The 20,177-nt window shown below is 58.2% G+C and overlaps 1 protein-coding gene and 1 non-coding gene across 3 annotated transcripts; both read left to right on the top strand.

The window, feature by feature from the left end:
- Positions 1-7,772: 7,772 nt before the first annotated feature.
- On the top strand, positions 7,773-15,104 carry LOC133753405 (melanoma-associated antigen D4-like). Of its 2 annotated transcripts, XM_062184001.1 has the most exons (13): positions 7,773-7,876; positions 8,861-9,074; positions 9,347-10,180; positions 10,621-10,824; positions 10,932-10,995; positions 11,195-11,274; positions 11,650-11,741; positions 12,310-12,389; positions 12,474-12,516; positions 12,910-12,972; positions 13,859-13,973; positions 14,288-14,718; positions 14,901-15,104. In XM_062184001.1, exons 2-13 carry the CDS (start codon positions 8,862-8,864, stop codon positions 14,908-14,910), a joined length of 2,229 nt encoding a protein of 742 aa, XP_062039985.1. In that variant the 5' UTR covers positions 7,773-7,876; position 8,861; the 3' UTR covers positions 14,911-15,104. The 2 variants fall into 2 exon arrangements, with proteins under 2 accessions (XP_062039985.1, XP_062039987.1); XM_062184003.1 differs by lacking the exon at positions 7,773-7,876 and having other exon boundaries at positions 8,839-9,074.
- Positions 13,506-13,631, top strand: LOC133753926 (small nucleolar RNA SNORA11). The gene has a single exon (XR_009865156.1). It is a non-coding gene; the product is annotated as a small nucleolar RNA SNORA11 (small nucleolar RNA).
- Positions 15,105-20,177: the final 5,073 nt, after the last annotated feature.

Below are 20,177 nucleotides of genomic sequence, written 5' to 3' on the forward strand. Positions count from 1 at the left end.
GTTGCTATTGGAAATGGAATTACCTTCTTGATTTCTTTTGAAGATGATTCAGTATTGGTGTACTACTGATTTTTGTGTGTTGATTTCATATTGTGCAACTTTGCTGAATTCATTTTTTACTTCTAATAGTTTTTGTTTGTGCTTTTGGCAATTCTATATAAAAGATCGCATCATTGGCAGTCACAGTCTGAGTTCTTCCTTATCAATTTGGACATCTTTTATTTATTTCTCTTGCCTAATTGTTCTGGCTAGCATTTCCTATGATATGTTAAATAAGAATGGTAAAAGTAGATGTCTTTTTTAAGATTTTAAAGAGAAAGTCTTTAGCTTTTCCCAAGTCAGCATGCTGTTATCTGTGGGCTGTTATATAGAGTCATTTTATGTTGAGGTATATTCCTTCTATATCTAATTGGTTCAAAGTTTTTATCATGAATGGAGGTTAAATTTTATTGAATGTTTTTTCTACATCTGTTGAGATGAATATATCATTTTAGTCCTTCATTTTGTTGATGGGATGTATCACATTAATTGGTTCATGTGTGCTAAAACATCCTTGCATCCCAATCCCACCAGATTATAGTAAATAGTCTTATTACTGTGCTAATGGATTCAATTTTCTGATACATTATTGAGAACTTTTGCATAAAAGTTTATTGTGTATATTGGCCTATAGCTTTCTTTTGTTATGTTCCTACTAGATTTCAGGACATAATACAGGGCTGTTGTCACCAGAACTGCATGTTAGTGGCATAAAAAGAGGCACATAGGCTGATGGAAAGAACAGAAACACCATAAATAGACTTGCACATCTACAACGAACTTATCCTTAATAAAGATAGTAGAAACTGTGGAGAAAATATTTTCACTTCAAGAAATGGTACTGAGAAACTTTATTTCCACATGCAGAAGTCTGAAAGAATACCACTGCCAGTTACCCAAGAAAAAGGTCGACACCAAATACATTAAAGATCTAAATGTAAGAGCAGAAAATGTGAAACTGCTAGGAGAAAACTTAGGTGATATAGTTGTAGACATTGGCACAGGAAATAATTTTTCTATCAGGCTCTAAAAGCAGGCAATAAAACCAGAAATAGACAAATGAGATTTAATCAAACTAAAGATCTTTGCAAATAAAGAAAGCAAACAACAAAGAGAAAAGGAATTCAACAGAAGATAAAATATCTTCAAATCACACAACTGCTAAAGATTACTATCCAGAAAATATAAGAATTTAAATATTCATGAAAAATCTAAAATACAGTTAAGAAAGGGGAAAACATATCAAGAGATATGTTATGAAACAAACACAAGTAGCAAAAAAGCACATGAAAAGATGTTCAGTAACAATAGCCATCATGGATATGAAAATACAAATGATAATGAAGCATAATCAAAAACCAATTAAAGTTGCTATTCTCATAATATTTTATATTCTCTTCATGTCCTGAAAACTTCCTCCACAGCATTTATGAGTATGTGTCACAGGGATATATAAACTTCAGAGGGATCCTTTTTGAAACCTAGGTGTCTCCATCTCAGTGCAATCCCCATGGTGAAAGATAACATAACCTGCTTTATTCTCACTGCATATCCTGAGGACCTAGTCCAGTGCTTACTACATAAGCAAATCACATTCTCAGAGACATCTGTAGGAGGAATGAATGAGCAAACTGAGAAATGAAATGGAAAGGATGGAAGAGCTGATAGAGGGACTGCAGGATCAGTGTATATAGGAAAGCTCTCCCTGCAGGTACAGCACCACCTGACCCCAGGGCTGGGAGACAGACCCTGATGTGTGAGGGAGGGCAAAGGGCAGAAAGACAACCAGGGTGGAATATACAGAGGAGAAAAGGAAACTGAGAGAAGGATGGAGTTAAAATCAGACGGGGGACTGAAAACTATAGGAAGGAGGAGCAATCTCTCTCTCTCTCTCTCTCTCTCTCTCTCTCTCTCAATATCTCTGTAAATCTCTCTCTCTCTCTCTCTCTCTCTCTCTCTCTCTCTCTCTCTCTCCCTCTCCCATCTCAAGCTCTGTCATCTCTCGGTCTCTAGCTACGTCTGTGCAGAAAAAGAGAGGGAGGAGGCAGAGGAGATGAGGGAGAGATGGAGGACAGAGACAGGAGGCCAGCTGCAAGGTGACAAGCAGAGGGTCAGCGCAGGAAGAAAGTAAAGGAGCCCCTCTCCTGAGCCTGTGCAGCAAGGAAGACACTGATTCGCAAGTTCCCCCTTTTCTTCCCCTCACCACCAGATGTCAACATTTGCTATGGAAAACGAAAGGCGCTGGCCCACAGGAAGGCAGCAAAGATCTCATTCCAGTCATCGCTGTTGGCAAAAAGCTAGTAGCTCAGATGTCAGCGGGGCGAAGCCTGAGGGAAAGAGAAAGGGGCAGAAAGGCACTCGTCATTCTGAAGCAAGCGTCGTTCTGGTGTCGGTGTGGGAAACACCGACGGGGAAGGTTACAGACGGATGCCTGGGCTGCAGCTGAAGGGGGAAAGGAGGAAGCACGGAGTCTACGGTCTATCAGTGCACGGAGAACCGTCCACGGTGGGGCACCGGGGAGACACTGAATCCTCCCGGGGACAAAGGGAAGAATTCCAGATGGCACGCGGCCCTCTGCTAGCCGTGGCCTTCATGACATCAAACCTGGAACATGAACTCCTGAGTTCAATCTCCCACGCCATGAGAATGTCGGAGTCAGGGTCACTTGACTCCCAGGACGTTTTCGCAAGTGATGTAAGGGTAACGAGTGGCCAAAAAACCATCGTATTTTTCAGCACCAGTGTTTCTCAAGCGTGGGCCAGAATTGCCAGCTGAGGCTGACGGAGGCTCACGGGCAACAACCTGAGTATCAGAGAGCTCTATCCTGGAGGGCCGCCTCCCAAACAGAAGCCACTGGAGCGCCCTCACCTTAGTTTGGTCACCAGTCTGTCCCTTTCCCTCTCCTGAGACAAGGGGTGGATCGTAGGGATGCAGTGTGGGTACCAGTGGGCGTGCAGGCAGCAGGGCTGCGGGGAGGACAGGGGTTGGGGAGGACAGGGGTTGGGGAGGAGCGCGGTGTCAACTTCCAAGGCTGTCATTTTGGTATTCCAGGGACACCAGCAGCCCTACGGCATCAAATACAGGCTTAACCAAGAGGCTGAGCAGCCCGCACAACGTCAGACTCCTTCCACGAAGGGTCATCAAGGAAAACTTCATCATCAAAGAAATTGTCTCATCTCCTGCCCCTTTCTGGGGGTTGGGGGTGAGGCCAGAGACGCTGCTCCCTGCAATGTCATGATGAGCTGTGGAGGATGCTCTCACACTGTTAAGTCAGTAGTGGCTGAAAGAGCTGTGCCTAGGGCCAGCCGTGAGGTGTGTTGTCCATCTCCAGGTGACAGTAAAATGCCAGACACGTGAAGCACCGTTGTCCATGTATGAGAAAAGACAGGCATTAAGGAGTCACGTGGCTGTCCTCATGGGAGACGACGGGAAGTGGCCACATCTAGTTATGAGTGGTACACCTGAGGAATCTGAGCAGTCGGTGAGTTGGCCACGGGATGGCAGAGCAATCTGCACCTGTCAGACATCAAGGTCAAAGAACTGAGGAAGAAAATGAGTCCTCAATGAGGATGCACCGTTTGCTGAGAGGCCAGCTTGGGCACAGTAGCAAGGGCTTGCGGGAACTTGCGGTCGGTGAAAGAGGTCCTGAGGGAAAAGAGAGTTGTGGGAGAGTTGCTGGCACTCGGAAGGCCTTGAGCGTCCACCCATCATCAGATCTCCCGGGTGCCCACAATCGTGCTTTTGCACTGGCACACGCGTGAGAAGTGACATGAACCCTGGTGACATCGTGATATGAAAGCAGAAAAGGCGGCAGATGCCATAGAGGCCAGACAGGAGCAAAAGTCACTGAGAATCCAAAGGAAGAAACATCTCCTTCTCCCTGGAAGCCATCGTTCAACACAGCAGTACTTCCGACCTGTACAACACAAAGCCTCCTAGCTGGGTCTCCTGCGTCTCCCACCTTACTCTTGGACCATCCCAGACACACTCCACAGAAAACGGAAGACTTATAAAAACAAATGTGCTGCTTAGAACCCTTAGGCGTGCATATGACCACAGATGGGGACACTGCATTTCTGCCCTCCGGAGAATGGCAAGGTGCAATGTCAGGATCACACACCATGCACTTTCCATGCACAGCGATGCGGAAACTTCTTAGACGCAAGCGTGGTGCCGTGCATCGATCTTAAAAGCATGGGTTTCAGTGAAAAGTTTGAAGAACTCTGCTGCATACTAGGGCTACCAGCTGGGGTGGCTTAACGTGCACCCAGTAGAGTTTTGCGGTTTTTGTTCTTTTTTCAGGTGGATGCACCTACAGCATATCAAGGTCTACCCACGGGTCACTTTGGGAACTTTTCCTTGCACAAACCGTAGATGAAGAGGAACCACAGGTACCATCCCAGCTAAACACCTATAAATAAAACAAAACCACAGAATGCATTCTGTCATGGCTCCACCTACCATCCGGGACCGCAGGCAACCTGAGCAGGTGAGCCCTGACTGCCCAGTGCCCCGGCCCCAAGGTCTTGCCTGCCTAGAGCTCACGGGCAGCAGCACAGGGAGAGTGCACACAGAGTCTGAAGGGCAACCAGGGTGACGGGCACAGCGTGGAGGATGCAGAGAGGCCAATGTGATGATAATTTGCCAGGACTCCTGCAGGCGAGAGAGCTGCCCTGAGAGGCAGCTCGGGAGAGTTCGAGTGGTTGTCCGAGTACATGAGAAAGGGGGAGTGGAGGTCTATGAATCCAGCTTTCCGCTGTGAGTCCTTGTGTGGCTAACGGTGGCGCTTACTGGGCTTGTGAAGATGGCAGAGCAGCAAGAGAGATGGGGATGTGTGGGGGCAGGGGAGGGGTGAGGACACCCAGTGACCTCACACAGGCTGACTGCGAGGAGCCCCTCCGACATGCGACAAGAGCTGTCACCTAAGCAGGCGCACGCCTGCACTCCGTGCTCGGAAGTGCAGTGCTGCCTGCAGTTGCAGAGCCGGCGGTTACTCACAAAACCCCAGTTTTCGAGGTTTCTTTGACAGGGTCTGTACTTCCCTCACAGAGCACCTGTTACAGGCAAAGGGCCGAGAGATGCAGGCAGCTGACGGGGAGATCGACACGCAACAGCCGAGGAAAGCCACGGAGCCCAGTATGCTTCACATTGGCCCCTGAGAATGAAACCTTGGGTCCCGCCATTCACCCGGGCAAGGCTGAGAGAAGACAATAGGTAAGGACCTGTAACGGATGTGCCGAAATGTCCAGGTTCAATTTGAGATGAGGCCACAGCGTTTTCTGTTTTTACGGTGCTGGCTGCCACCCCAGAAGCAGCACCTCATATGTGCTGTTGGGGAGGACCCACTTGATGTGCTCTCCAGGCTGCACATTGAGGATCCAGCTCAGAGAAGTCCAGCGACTGAGCGGGCTCACACAGCCAGGGACAGACAGGGCACTCCACGGCTGGAATTCTGAAGCCAGCCCAGCCTACTTCCAGAGGACCACAGCTGCCCCAGGCTCCAGCCCTGGAAGGAAGCAGGGCAAACATTGAACACTGGCAACACCACGAACCAGATGCCTGAGCCAGAGCCTGCCGTGCTCACACACACACACATGCCTGATTGTCCCGGCCACTCCAGGAGGCACCTGGAAGGCCTTGAGAGCAGGGTGATGGTGTCAGTTTTGGGCAAAAGGCCTGACCTTGGGAGCAGAGAGTGCACCCCGAGGAGCAATGCCCAAACCTGCATACACCCCCATAGTACATACTGGTGTGGGGGGGAGCTGACCACAGGTGTGTCTTCCTGACCACAGAACAGGAGCGTAGGCCTCGGAGAAGACACACCTTGCTTGTTTGTGACAGATGTTGCAGTCAGGGAGAACACTCAGTCGGACAGAGCAGGGGAGGGTGCGTCATCTCCACGCACCACTGCACCACTGGGAGAACACGAGCCCTAGGCGCAACATGTGCACTTTCTCTTGTGGCCTTGTGTGGTTCGTGCTTCTGGGTCTGTCAAACGGGGATGCAGCCATGCATCCCCCAGGGCTGCTGTGAAAGGAAGGCGAGCCGCAGGTGCTGGGGTGACATTGAAAGCTGCTATGCAGGGTAGCTGGGGAAGCAGGTGTCGCAAGCCCGATTGGGGGTAAAGAGCCGGAACAGGGAGGAGAACACAAAGGTGCACAGTGGGGAGGAAGCGAGAAGGGAAGTGGAGGGGACAGAGATGGACAGTGGGGAGGAACAGAGATAAACAGTGTAGGGGACAGAGGAGGACAGTGGCGGGGACAGAGACGGACAGAGCAGGGGACAGACATGGACAGTGGAGGGGACAGAGAAGGACAAGGAAGTGGACAGAGATGGACAGTGGAGGGGACAGAGATGGACAGTGGGGAGGAACAGAGATAAACAGTGTAGGGGACAGAGGAGGACAGTGGCGGGGACAGAGACGGACAGAGCAGGGGACAGACATGGACAGTGGAGGGGACAGAGAAGGACAAGGAAGTGGACAGAGATGGACAGTGGAGGGGACAAAGATGGACAGTGGAGAGGAACAGAGATAAACAGTGTAGGGGACAGAGGAGGACAGTGGAAGGGACAGAGACGGACAGAGCAGGGGACAGACATGGACAGTGGAGGGGACAGAGAAGGACAAGGAAGTGGACAGAGATGGACAGTGGAGGGGACAAAGATGGACAGTGGGGAGGAACAAAGGAGGTCAGTGGAGGGGACAGAGGAGGTCAGTGGAAGGGACAACAGAACACAGTGGAGGGGACAGAGGTGGACAGTGGAGGACAGGTGTGGACAGTGGAGGGGACAGGGGACAGCGTAGGGGATGGAGATGGACAGCAGAGTGGACAGAGGAGGTCAGTGGAGTTGACAGTGGAGGACAGTGGTGGGGTCGGAGATGGTCAGTAGAAGGGACAACAGAAGATAGTGGAGGGGACAAAGGAGGTCAGTGGAGGTGGACAGTGGAGGACAGTGGAGGGGACAGAGGAGGTAAGCCGAGGGAAACAGAGCTGGACATTGGACAGGAACAGAGGCACTGGCGGGAACAGAGCAGGACAGCGGAGGGGATGGAGGATGGCAGCAGAGGGGACAGAGATGGACCGTGGAGGGGACAGAGGGCAGTGGAGGGCACGGAGGAGGACAGTGGAGAAGACAAAGGAGGACAGCGGAGGGAAACAGGGTGGACGTTGGAGGGGACAGAAGAGGCGGACAGAGGAGGTCAGCGGAGGGGACAGAGATGGACCGTGGAGGGACGGAGGACAGCGGAGGGGAACAGAATGGCGACTGCCACCCTCTGGCCATTGAAATGCCCTGGCTCGGTGGGCTGAGGGTTCCCACGTGTTTCAGGTGGAGACCCTGCGGGAGCCGTCTCTAGCGCGGTCCACGGGGACGCGCTGGGGAGTGGGGCACGGGGCATCGCAGACTCGCCTCGGGCAGCGTGGGTGTGCGGGCAGGAGGACTGAGCGGACACGGGGCACGGCAGGGAGATGGACAGTAGGTGATGGGGAGGTGGAGCTGCGGCGCAGGGAGGGAGCTTGCGCGCCAGCGGCGGCAGCGTCAGGGCTGGGAGGAATCGCGCGGGAAGAAGAAACCCCCCACCCACCCGCGCCCCGACACGCACACCCGCCCACCCACCTGCGGGACCGCATGCGCACTGGGGAGCTGGAGGAAAGGGCTTTTGTTGGGAAAGCGGGCGGGCTGGAGGGGTCGGCGCATGCGCAGCCTGCCGAGCCGCGGGGGGTGCGCGGAGAAAAGGGGCGGGGTGGTCGGAGCTGCTGTGCTGGCAGCAGTAGGCGAGGGCGCGGCTGCGGGGTTCCTGGTGCTGAGGACGGACGCCATTGGAGCCCCAGGGAAGGTAGGGATCCAGCCCCAGGGCGCAGCGGGCCGGGGCGAGTGGAGGCTGACACGCGGCGCCCTCCCCGCGCGCCCTCCGTTCGGAGCGGAGTCCGAGCCCGAGGACGCAGAACCCGTTAGCCCCGAGGTCCACGCCGACGCCCCCGCCCCCGCGGCCGTCTCCGTCAGAGCCGGGCGCCGCGGTGCGAGCTTGGCCCCGCCGAAGCCCGCGCTGCGACCCGGTCAGCAGCTCGAGCACTGGGAGCCCGGGGGCCCCACCCCCACCCCCACCCCGGCGCGCCTAGATTACTCCAGCCCGGCTGACCGCCTGCCCCTTCCTGGAGAGCCAGTGCTGGGAGTCCAGAGCCGTCGCGCTCCATCCAGTTCCAGCCGCACCTGGGTGTCAGGCGCCCACCCCTCGCACCCCCCCGGCGCTCCAGCGCGGGCCGGACCGAGACCGGAGTCCGCTGAGCCCCGCGCTGTGACCCAGCCAGAGGGTCCCCCGGGATCCAGTTTCCCGGAGCCTGGAGCCTCACGCTGCCCCCGCCTGTGTGCGCGCATCGGCGTCTGCCCTGCCCCCCCCCCCCCCCACCATCCCTACCTGGACGCCTGCCCCAGCCTTCCCACTCTAGTCCTTTGTTCCCCACATCTTGGTGAGTCCCCTTGGTGACTCTGGGGACCCAGCCCTATGGAGAGCCCCCTGCAAATCTAGCCCCTGGGAGGGGGAGTAGGGGGAGGGGGCGGCGGGACTCCTGCACGCGGCTTTCAGGGTCCTCAAGTCCCCTCCTACGTCGTTAGCCTCTGGGCGAGGGCCCTGTCCCTGACCTCGTGGGCCCAGCACACACCCACCTCCATGCAGTACTGCCCACTAGCCCGAGGATCGCCCGCCCTCCCTGGCCTCCTGGGAGATCTGCTCCCGCCTGAGCCCAGCCCCTGCCCGCACAGCTGCCTCGCCTCCCTGTCCTCCAACGCTGTGCCCTCACTCTGCTCCGCTTGGCACTGGCAGCATGGCCGAGGGAAGCTACAGCGTGCAGTCGGGGAGCTACGCTGTTGAAGACATGGAGGAAGGCAGAGGCGAAGCGGGCAGGGAGGAAGAGATGGTGGAAGGAAACGACTACGAAGAATTCGGTGCTTTTGGTGGCTATGGCGCCCTCACCAGCTTTGACATCCACCTGCTCAGAGCCTTCGGCAGCCTGGGGTCGGGCCTTCGCATCTTATCGGTGAGGCGCCCGGGCCTGGACACCTGCTTGCCCCCGGGAAGGAGGGCTGGCTGAAGGGGAGGGCCCGGTGGCCAAGGCCAGCCTCCCCCACCCTCCCAGTGGCCAAGGCCAGCTCCCTGCCACCTTCCCGCGGGTGCTCAGAGGAAGGGGGCTGGGAAGGTCCTGGGGGTGGTCGGCACTGGCTTCTGGGAGGAGGCTGGCGGGCACAGCGAGGCCTGGGTGCAAGTGTGCCAGGCTACGTGCCTCCCTTCCCCTTCTCTCTGGCCTTGCAGAACGAGCCCTGGGAACTGGAAAACCCTGTGCTGGCCCAGACCCTGGTGGAGGCTTTGCAGCTGGACCCGGAAACACTGGCCAATGAGACGGCCGCCCGTGCTGCCAACGTAGCCCGCTCTGCCGCCTCCAACCGAGCCGCTCGGGCTGCTGCCGCTGCCGCCCGCAGGTCCTTCAACCAGGTGATGGGGAACCACCGGCAGCCCACACCGCAGGCCTCGGGACGTGTGAGCCAGCCCGTGCCGGACGCCAGGGCCCCGGGGGCCGCCCCGGAAACACCTCCTGCTTCTCCGCAGATCTCCCCCCCGATGTCGGGCCCCAGCACGATGGCTGCCCCTGGGGCTCCGGCCGCCTCCTCCTCACCGTCGCCCACTGCCTCCCAGGCCCAGGAGGCTGCTGCCGAGGGCCCCAGTGCGGCCCGCACATCCTCGCAGGCCCCCAGTGCCGCCGAGACGGATGCCACCCGGGCCCCGACCGCCTTGCTGGGTCAGAATGACGTCTTTGATTTCACTCAGCCCGCAGGTGTCAGCGGCATGGCCTTCCCACGCCCCAAGAGGCCGGCCCCGGCCCAGGAAGCGGCCACAGAGGGCCCCAGCGATACGTCCGGGGGCCCCCAGGCTGCACCTGCCGGGGAGGTGGAAGCCACCCGGCCCAAGATGACCAAGTCTGGGAAGGCTCTGGCCAAGACTCGCTGGGTGGAGCCTCAGAATGTTGTGGCAGCAGCTGCGGCCAAGGCCAAGACGGCCACAAGCGCCCCTGAGCCTGAGGGTGCAGCTGCCACCGCTCAGCACAGCGCTGATCCTTGGGCCAGGATGGGAGGCAAGAGGACAAAGAAGGTGAGGTCTGCCCTCCCCACACCCCATTCCCTGTGCTCTGGGCCCTCTGCTTTTGCTGCAGGTGCTGGTGCTCCCTGCCTCTCTTCCTCCCGCCCCTCCTCTCCTCTCCTCGCCTCCTCCCCTCCCCTCCCCTCCCCTCCCCTCCCCTCCCCTCCCCTCCCCCTGTGCCTTCCCTCCAGGGGCCCCCAGGCCTCAGGTCCCTGCTTCCCCAACCCCAGTCTGCTGAGCAGGTTCTGATGGGCCACGCTTCCTGCGCTCAGGACTGGTGGGAGAAGAGGCCAGCCCAGGGCCTGGCATTCAGAGAGCGCACAGCACAACAGGCGTCAGGGGCCGCTTGCGCTACTCTTGTGGCCGCTGCCTGCTGAGGGTGGGGCGTGGGGCAGGCGCTCGGGCACGGGCAGCCTGGCAGCCCTGCGTCTCCCCTCTGTGCAATGATGCAGTCCAAGCACCTGGACGAGGAACACGAGAGCAGCGAGGAGGAGAGAGAGCCTGTGGCGGTCCCACAGACCTGGAGAGCGTCACAGCCGCCCCTGCCGGCGCGGGCTCAGGTGGCCTCTCGGCCCCCGATGGCCGCCACGTCTCAGATCCCGTCCAGGCACGTCCTGTGCTTGCCCCCACGCAACGTGACCCTTCTTCAGGAGAGAGTAAGGAGTCTGCGCACCCATCCCCGTATCCCCTCCTCTGCTGTGCCCGGGGCCAGTTCCCTGTGGACACCCTGCCTCCGTCTCACCTTGGGCTCTTCCTCCTTTAGGCAAACAAGTTGGTGAAATACCTGATGATCAAGGACTACAAGAAGATCCCCATCAAGCGCTCAGGTAGGCAGCCTGTGCCCTGGGCCAGCCCCGATGCTGGCCACCCCTCACTCGAGTGCCCTCCCCCGCCCCCCGGCAGGCCTGGGCTGGGGTTGCCTTGCCCTGGGAGCCTCCCTGCACTGCCCTCGGCAGAGTTGCCTGTGGGGGAGCAGCCCAGGCGCCTCTGAGCCCGGCTGCTCTCTCCAACTCTGCCCTGCTGCAGACATGATGAAGGACGTCATCCGAGAATATGACGAGCACTTCCCCGAGATCATCGAGCGAGCCACCTACACGCTGGAGAAGGTGGGTCGGGCCTGGGAGCAGCTCCGGGACTTCAGAGCGCTGGCTGGCTCGGCCTGCCACACTTCCGGACCCACTGTAGTGATGCTGCTACTGGAGGGACCCGTGGCCTCTGCTCCTGCCGGACTGCCTCGCATGGCAGGAAAACACGTGCCCCCTGCCCGGGTGCCTCTCCCTGCTGCTCTCCCAGTGTCTTCCTGCCTCGTGAGGGGCGGGGGCTCCCCTGGGGCAGGACCTGCCTGTCCTCTCTCCCCCCTGACCCCACCTGCCCAGTGCTGCCCCTTGCCGAGGAAAAGCCCTACCTGTGCCTGAGCTGGCTACCTACAGGGTGCCCGGCCTGGGGCTTCCATGTCACGTCCTGCTGCCTTCCCCTCGTAGAAATTTGGGATCCACTTGAAGGAAATCGACAAGGAGGAGCACCTGTACATCCTCATATGCACGCGGGACTCTTCAGCTCGCCTCCTGGGAAAGTAAGAGAGAGACAAGGGGGCCCCTCCCCTTCCTGCCCGTGTCCCCTGGGAGACCTGGGACCCAGGTTCAGGTCCGCAGCCTAGCCCTCACGCACAGTCCTTGGTGCCCGGTGACTGCTGGGTCCAAGAGCAACAGCCTCCTGGGGTGCTGTGTTGGGGTACGGAGTGGCGGGAGTGGGCACATGCCCTGTACCGGCCCTGGGAGCTTAGAGGAAAGGAGCGGGAGTCTTCCTCCCCCACTCTGGCCCTGGCAGAGCAGAGCCTCCTGGAAGGGGCTATTCTTGCTGAGAACGGTCCCAGCTCTAGGGAGGACAGGCGAGGCTTGCAGGTGTTTCTGCACAGTGCCCCCTGCCATGCGTCTGTTCCTTCCTCTGCGTGTCCTCCGCAGAGCCCCGGGGGTGACTGGTCCTGCTCCAGTCTCAGGTGCAGGTGTGTCCCGTGGGAGCTGAGGAGGTGGGCCCTGAGAACAGCCGGGGAGAGTCTGCTGGGGCCAGGACAGCTCGGGAGCCGGCTTGCGATCCCGGGGGCATGTGGCCTGCAGACAGGATCCCTGTGTCTTTGCCCTCAGGACCAAGGACACCCCCAGGCTGAGTCTGCTCTTGGTGATCCTGGGCGTCATCTTCATGAACGGCAACCGCGCCAGCGAGGGTGAGTGGGCGGCCCTGCCGCCGGGAGGCTGGCCCTCGGTGCCCTCCTGGCACGCCAAAGCCTTTTCCTCGTCTCCCCTCACAGCTGTTCTCTGGGAGGCGCTCCGCAAGATGGGACTGCGCCCCGGGTACGATTGGCCTCTCGGCTCCTGCCCCTCTGTGCTGAATTCCTCCAGAAGAGATCCTGGGATTGCAATACCTGGTGGTCTGGTGCAGGGGAGGGGGCTCCCTGCATGAGGTAGGGGACAGGGTTCCTCAGCAGAGCGCATGGCGACAGCTCGCGGCCGATCAGCCCCATGTCTGCGCCGTCTCCAGCAGAGACGTCAGAGACAGAGTCGGGGCTCTCGGGCAGCACGCTCTTAGGGCACCCTGATAGGCAGCCACTGGCCCCTGCTGTGGGGCCGCGCCCCCGTGACACTGCCCTGTGGGCTGCAAGGCTCCTGCTCCCGCCAGGGAGTGCTGTGGCCCACGTGTGGGCACTGCCACCACCGCCCCTCATGGGCTCCTTTGCTTGCCCTCAGGGTGAGGCACCCGTTCCTGGGCGACCTGAGGAAGCTCATCACCGATGACTTCGTGAAGCAGAAGTAAGTGTCGGCTGAGCCCACAGGTTACACTACACGAGAGGGGTGTGGCCTCTGGCTGCCCGTGTCAGGGGCCTGTGGTGTAGAGTTCCTGTGGGCAGTAGAGCTCTGGGCCAGTCTGGGGGACAAGAGCAGACGCGGACTGAGATGCGGCAAGGGCTGCCACAGCACCGCCCTCTCCCTGTGCACCTGCCCCAAGGGCTCACACAGGAGAGGGGCACCGAGCCAAGTAGTCTGAGGCAGCCCAGGCTGGGGAGGCCTCAACCTGCTCTGCTGATTTTCAGGCCAGGGCTCACCCTCCCCATGGCCCTTGGACACTGTGGGAGGGGGCAGGGAGGCACTCACTGGGGCATGCATGTGCACAACACACCAGGGCCGCACACACACACGCACATGCCCGCACACACACACACAGTGACAGGAATTTCCAGTGTACCTGGGGATGCTGTTCCTGGCTATTTCTTCCTCTTGGGTAGGTTAGCACCTGGGGCCTTCCCAGGGTTCGGTCTGTCTGCACAGAAAACCCTGGCGGGGTAGGGCTGGGCTCAGAGCAGTGGGCGTGCTGGTGGCTCACCTGCTGAAAGGCAGCCAACAGGAATCAGGTCATGGCGAGGAGGGGCAGCAAACCTGTGGCCTCCGTAGGAGCTCCTGACCTGTCGTGCCTGCGCCTGCGCCTGCGCCTGCGGCGCTCTCGTGTGCCCCAGGGCAGTGCTGGTGTCAGAAGGCTCTGGAGGCCAGGGTCCAGGCAGGGAGTTTAGGGAGGGAGCCAGGGGCTGCAGCAGGAGGAGCTGAGCTGCAGTGTATGGGTGGAAGGGGGGCCTGGGAGCTCATCACTTCAGCCACAAGGCCGCTGGACCAGAAGCCGAGCTCGTGTTGGCATCACCCTCAGGTACCTGGAGTACAAGAAGATCCCCAACAGCAGCCCCCCAGAGTATGAGTTCCTGTGGGGCCTGCGCGCCCGCCATGAGACCAGCAAGATGCGGGTGCTGAGATTCATCGCGCAGGTACGGGAGTCCCCCTGGCCGGCACCACGTCCCGAGAGAACAAGGGCTGAGCCTGCCTCCTTTCTGGTTCCCGGCCTCCCTCCGCCAAGTTTCTGGGGAGGAAGCCGAGGCCGAGAAAGGTCCAAGAGCTCCCAGAAGCTCGCTGCAGCCGGGAGCATGAGGGGGCAGGGAAGTCCCCAGCCGGACCCACACAGCAGGAGCCCGATGGCGGCCTTCTGCCTTGTGCTGGTTCTCAGGGGTCGCTCGCTGCACCCTGGAGGGCGTGTGGCAGGCGGCGGCGCCCCTGTTACCGTGGCCTCTGTTTTGTGCCTCAGAACCAGAACCGAGACCCCCGGGAATGGAAGGCTCGCTTCCTGGAGGCTGTGGACGATGCCTTCAAGACGATGGACGTGGACATGGCCGAGGAGCACGCGCGGGCGCAGATGAGGGCCCAGATGAACATCGGCGACGAGGCTCTGGTCGGCCGCTGGAGCTGGGACGACATCCAGGCCGAGCTCCTGACCTGGGATGAGGACGGGGACTTTGGCGACGCCTGGGCCCGGATCCCCTTTGCCTTCTGGGCCCGCTACCACCAGTACATCCTGAACAGCAACCGTGCCAACAGGAGGGCCACGTGGCGAGCTGGCGTCAGCAGCGGCAGCAACGGCGGGGCCAGCACCAGCGTCCTAGACGGCCCCAGCACCAGCTCCACCATCCGGACCAGAAACGCCGCCCGGGTCGGCGCCAGCTTCTTCTCCTGGATCCAGTAAGATTTGTCGGGAGAGCAAGCAGGCTGTGCAGGAGCTGGGAGACCTTGGAGGGAGGCTCAGGGTGGGGGCCGCTGGCCCGGCGGTGAGCGTGGGGAGAGGTGCAGGTGGGGGTGCCGACGTCCCGTGGGGTTTCCCGCGGCGGGCTCAGCGATCACGCCCTTGTTCCCTGCGTTGACAGACACCGTTGATGGCCTGAGCCATCTTCCTCACCAAGCCGGAGTGCCGCCTTGGATTCCTTCTTAACACAGCCCTCCCGGCGGTGGCTTTCCCTGGGGGTCGGACGTGGCCTGCAAGATGAAGCTCTCCTCGCTGCTCCTGCTTTCTCGTGTGCTTTCTCTTGTGCTTTCATGTTTTTGGTATCAGTGTTACATTAAATTTGCAGAATGAACAGGGTCGCGTCCTCCTTTGCCCGGGGGCAAGTCGCTGTAGGGGGCTGGCGAGTGAACACCCAGCTAGGCAGCGCCTCAGGGCTCTGTGTGATCAGCGACCCACCTGCGAAAAGGCCTGAGCATCGCGTTTGGCGGTGTGAGCGCCAGCTGCGGGGGGAGACCACAGGGTCTGACTGGTCCCCACTCGGATGCCAGCAGTGCGTGTGCAGGACAGAGGGAGCTGAGGACCGAGGGTGGCAGCCTCGCCCATGGCAGGGGCAGACCCGGTGTGCAGGCCCTCACCAGGAGCCGCCTCCTGCACCTGGCGTTCCAGAACCTGTGCTCCTCCAACCCACAGCAGTGCCCCAGGGCGGGGTCCTCAGCACAGTGAGGTCACGCTCCCGCGAGAGGCCCACCCTTCTGCAGGAAGAGGGGGAGTCAGGGCGCTGAAAGCACACACACTTCCTGCACAGCCACTGCCTCCCCCATGGGCTCGGGAGCGCTTCTTTCCCACAACCATGGCTCCCCAGCGACCTGAAGGCCAGGTCCTCCCGTGTTAAAGGCAGGGAACGCGGTGGGGTCTCACAGTGTGCATGTGGAAACGCTCCACGCCCAGGCAGCCTGCACTCCTGTGGAGGACTTGGAAGCAGGGAGGGCCGGGTCCAGGGAATTGCACCACAGTGGTCACTGCTTAGGGTCACAGAGACACAGAGGAGAAGGGGATGGGCCTGTAAGTGTGTCTGCCTCCTTCTCCACAAAAGGCTTCCAGCCCAGCCAGACCCAGCTGCTGCCCCTCTCTGGGCTGTACTCACTGAGAGGCCCAGGCGACAAGGCGTGCACAGCACCCCAGCTCAGAAGGGATTCCGGTTTTCTAGGCCTTCTCAGCAAAGCCGATCTGACTTGTGGAGCCCCCGTGAGTGTGAGACTGCACAGAGCAGCCACCTGTGGTGGCTGCCTGGTCCCTGACACGGGTTCTGGCTGGTTCTCCAGCTCAATTGTTGGATCTGTGGGTGGTCAGCAGGAGCGAGAGGAAGAAAGGAAGGGAGGCAGGGAGCACCCCTGAGGCTTGGGCTGTGGGAGAGACGAGGGATGCTGGGGACCACAGCCCTGCTGTGGGAACTGCACACACAGCAGGCAGGAACCCATGGGACTCTGTGCACCCGGTGCGCCCATGCCTTGCCCAGATTCAGTAGTGGGGGGCCTCATTATCAGCCACAGGTGTGAGATTGAGCACTGTGCAGAGGGCACTTGACCTCACGGAGTCATCTACAAAAGAGGAGGAAGCGGCACTCAGAGGGTGCTGGACAGGCACCCCCTCCACAGGCCTCCCGGCTTACTGAGGGTCTTGCAGAAGACCCTCCCCGTCTTGTCTGCAGGCGGGAGCACTGAGAGCCGCTGCAGTGGGGGAGGGCAGAGCAGGAGCAAGGGGGCTCTGAGGAAGGGCACAGACGAGGTGGGTGGGCCATAGGAGGGTCAGGCATGGCCACAGGGAGGCAGGCGCCTCCTCACTCAGGGCTGACAGAAAGCAGGTGTACACACACACAGAGAGACACACACAGACGCAGAGATTTCCAAAGGAATAAGCAGGATCCACAGTTCCTGTCAAAAAGTGTTTCCTGGGACCCTTGGGAGCCCCAGGGTCCATGGGACCGAGCCCACAGCCTTCTCCCAGGCCAGGCCAGGCCCTCGCCCTCTCGACTCCTCAGCACTTGTTGGAGAACACAGCAGTCATCTCCCTTGCTTCCAGGACACGAGGGTCACATCTGAGGCTCCTCTGACCCTTCGTGAACAATTTCTTGTCTGGGCCGGTGTCCCCCTTCGTTTGCAGCCCCGAGGGAGGCGGGCCCTGGGCCGCCCGTCCCATGGATCAGGAGACTGCAGCTGCGTCCAGGGGGGAGACCCCACCCTGAAGTCACACAGCAGGAAGTGGCTGCATGGGGACCAGACCCCAGGAGGCTCCCTGGTCAGGATGCAGGCTCAGGGCCCCACCTGCCTTCACTGACCCTGAACAGCACCGCAGGTTGCTTCCCCGCCCCTGAGGATCATCCTGAGCTTTCCAGCCTGTCCCCCAGCCCAGCCTCCTGGGACACCAGGTTGGGCCTCCATCCTGCTCCTCCCCCACTTGGTCCTCATTGTCCTCGACCCTGGGCAAGGGCTCTTGGCACACAGTCTCCCTGCTTCCTCACTGATGCCCCTGGGTTCCGTACGTCCACGATGTCCACGTGAGGAACAGACTCAGAGAAGTGCCTGAGGTCTGGGACCCAGCCACGCCACTGCCTCTGCTAAGGAGCTTCATCCATCCCCGCCTTCCCTTGGCCCTGTGCACCTTCTCTCTGTGTGCACTGTCCCCTCATTAATGGCAGGATTACCTCGGTAGTAACTGGCAAGTAGCAGTCTTCCTGTGGATTACACACGTTTCCTTTATCAGGTGTACCCACTGCAACTGTTCTCACAGTCCACGGTTTGCCTGTGCGTTTGTTCGTGGTGAAGAGCAGGGTTTCTCCATCTGATGGAACTTGGTCCACATTATCTGGTCTCTCGCTGTTGATGTCAGTCTGTCAGAGCTGATACCATTTGCCTTGAGCAATGGCACCAAGATTGGCACCAAGATTGTCCTGCGTTGATTTCCAGAACTTTCACATTGTGGGGCTTTGTTTGACACTCAGGTTCTTACCAAGTGTCAGAACTTTGAGACTGCGCCCGCTATCTTTTCTGGGCACAGTGGAAGGACACTAGACAGCAACACCAGAAGGGAAATGGGAAAATTCACAACTGTGGGAGATGAAACAACAGCCTCTTAAATAAGCAACCAATGGGTCAAAGAACAAACCCAAAGGGATGTGACAAGACAGCTTGAGAAACAAGCAGAAAGAGAGACACAGCCTGCCACAACTTAGGGAACGCAAGGAAAGCGGCACTGCGGTATTAGGGATGGAGTTTACGGCAGTAATTGCTGGCCTTGGAAGAGAAGAGATCTCGAATCAAACACCTCAACACGTTACAGGAACGAGAAAAGGAAGAGCAGCCCTGACCTGGCGTTGGCAGAAGGAAGGGAGTTATAAACACTAGAGCAGAATGAAGCAAAACAGAGAGCAGAGAAAGCACAGAGGAAATCCATGAGATGAGCTGCATGTTCAGACACGGTCGACGGCAGGAGAGACCCTTCAGTACAGCAGCTAAGAAAAAGGAATGAAGGACCCCAGCGACTGAAGTCACATGAAAGAGTGGACAGCTCAAGAGGTATGGCGCATAGAAAGCCGTTCTGCGAGAAACGATGAACCATTTGTAGCAACAAATTGCACTGCCTAGCAGAAACGGTCAGATTCGGAGAAACAGATACAAAGGAGAGGGAGTGAGTCGAGAAGAAATAAGGCATCCATGGGACCCTTCGTGAGGAGGGAGACCGAAGCCACAATCACAGTCCTGCCACCCGTGCAAAGCCCAAGACTAGCTGGCTGCACTGGCAAAGTCCACAAAACATTTAAACAGCAATGAGCAGCCATCGGCAGCAACTCTTCCCAAGGTGAAACAGAGGGAATTCTTGCCACTCTTGTGACGAGGCCAGCATCACCGGTCAGACCACAAGGAAAGAAAACAACAGAGCAATCTGCTGAAAGACTGTCGATGAAAAACCACTCACCCAAACGGCAGGACTCCGAGTTCAACATTACAGTCAAAAGCCTAGGACCTTATGCGGTCCATTCGTGTAATGTAAAGAAGGTCTCACAGAAAGCAAGGACAGAGAGCTCTTGATCATCCCAATGCATGCAGTGGAGGGATCCGAAAGAAAAAATGCAACACCTTTCAAGATCGAAAGAAAACAAACTTAGCCAAGTAGGAGCAGAAGGAAACTACTTCAACATATTAAGAGGCATTCTTGAAAATCACAAGTGGCCGGCGCCTCGGCTCACTAGGCTAATCCTCCACCTGCGGCGCCGGCACCCCGGGTTCTAGTCCCGGTCGGGGTGCCGGATTCTGTCCCGGTTGCCCCTCTTCCAGTCCAGCTCTCTGCTGTGGCCCGGGAGGGCAGTGGAGGATGGCCCAAGTACTTGGGCCCTGCACCCGCATGGGAGACCGGGAGGAAGCACCTGGCTCCTGGCTTCGGATCGGCACAGCACACCGGCCGCAACGCACCGGGCATAGTGGCCACTTGCAGGGTGAACCAACGGAAAAGGAAGACCTTTCTCTCTGTCTCTCTCTCTCTCTGTCTCTCTCACTGTCTCATTCTGCCTGGCAAGAAAAAAAAAGAAAGAAAATCAGAAGCGTACACCACTCCATGGGTAACTGTGAAAGCTTTTCCTCTGTGATCAGGAGCAAAGCAAGGAAACCTGCATCTACCACATGTTCTCAACATCCTGCTGGAAGCTCTAGACAGGGCAATTAGGCAAGAGAATGAAACAAAAGTAGTTTCCAATACGCCTTTATGTTAAGAAATATCCCATTAAACAACTCATCACTCTAAGAGGATAGCTGGTGAAATAGACTGTGAATTGTATAATAGGGAAAACCTGAAAGGGCTGTACCTGAGATAGAAAATGAACAATCCACGTCTGTCCCTCACATGTTTAGGAGAGAGACTTCATCTTAAACCTAGAGAGAGCAGATGAAGGGAAGTAGAGAACAACTACAGAGTAGTTAAAGGTAGGATGACGCAGCCAATAGTCAGCTCTTCGTAAAGACAACGCCTTCCACACATGCCGTGGGTTTGCCCGGAGGAAAAGTGGGGAAGCAGAAAGCACCCCAATGGAGACAGTAAGGACCTCATCCATCAGAATGGCCAGCAGCTTTATGCTGAGAAGCTGGGAGATTTGGGCATCAGGTGCAGACTGGAACTCGGCACGGCATGATGAAACAGAAACAATCTGAACAGTGAATGTTCCTGCAAGGAGAAGAGGTGTGGAATCTGAGGGAAAGAGTCGCTGCAGGACCGACAGCAGAACAACCCGCGGACACAGATGGTGCCCAGAAAGGCCACAGGTGGAAAGCACAGGACTGTCTGTCAGAGAGCACAGAGGGAAACGTCTTGACCAAAGCATCAGCCACGCAAATCCAACTCTCTTCTAAAAACAAAAGTACAGCAGAAAGGA

Source organism: Lepus europaeus, chromosome X (assembly GCF_033115175.1).
Source record: "Lepus europaeus isolate LE1 chromosome X, mLepTim1.pri, whole genome shotgun sequence".
Taxonomy (NCBI): Eukaryota; Metazoa; Chordata; class Mammalia; order Lagomorpha; family Leporidae; genus Lepus; species Lepus europaeus.

What these genes read in the sequence shown, in the direction of transcription:
- LOC133753405 (XM_062184001.1), top strand. Translation starts at nt 8,862, where the DNA reads ATGGCCGAGGGAAGCTACAGCGTGCAGTCGGGGAGCTACGCTGTTGAA. An exon ending in GATCCCCATCAAGCGCTCAG is followed by an intron (nt 10,996 to 11,194) that starts GTAGGCAGCCTG and finishes GCCCTGCTGCAG; the next exon opens with ACATGATGAAGGACGTCATC. An exon ending in AAGATGGGACTGCGCCCCGG is followed by an intron (nt 12,517 to 12,909) that starts GTACGATTGGCC and finishes GCTTGCCCTCAG; the next exon opens with GGTGAGGCACCCGTTCCTGG.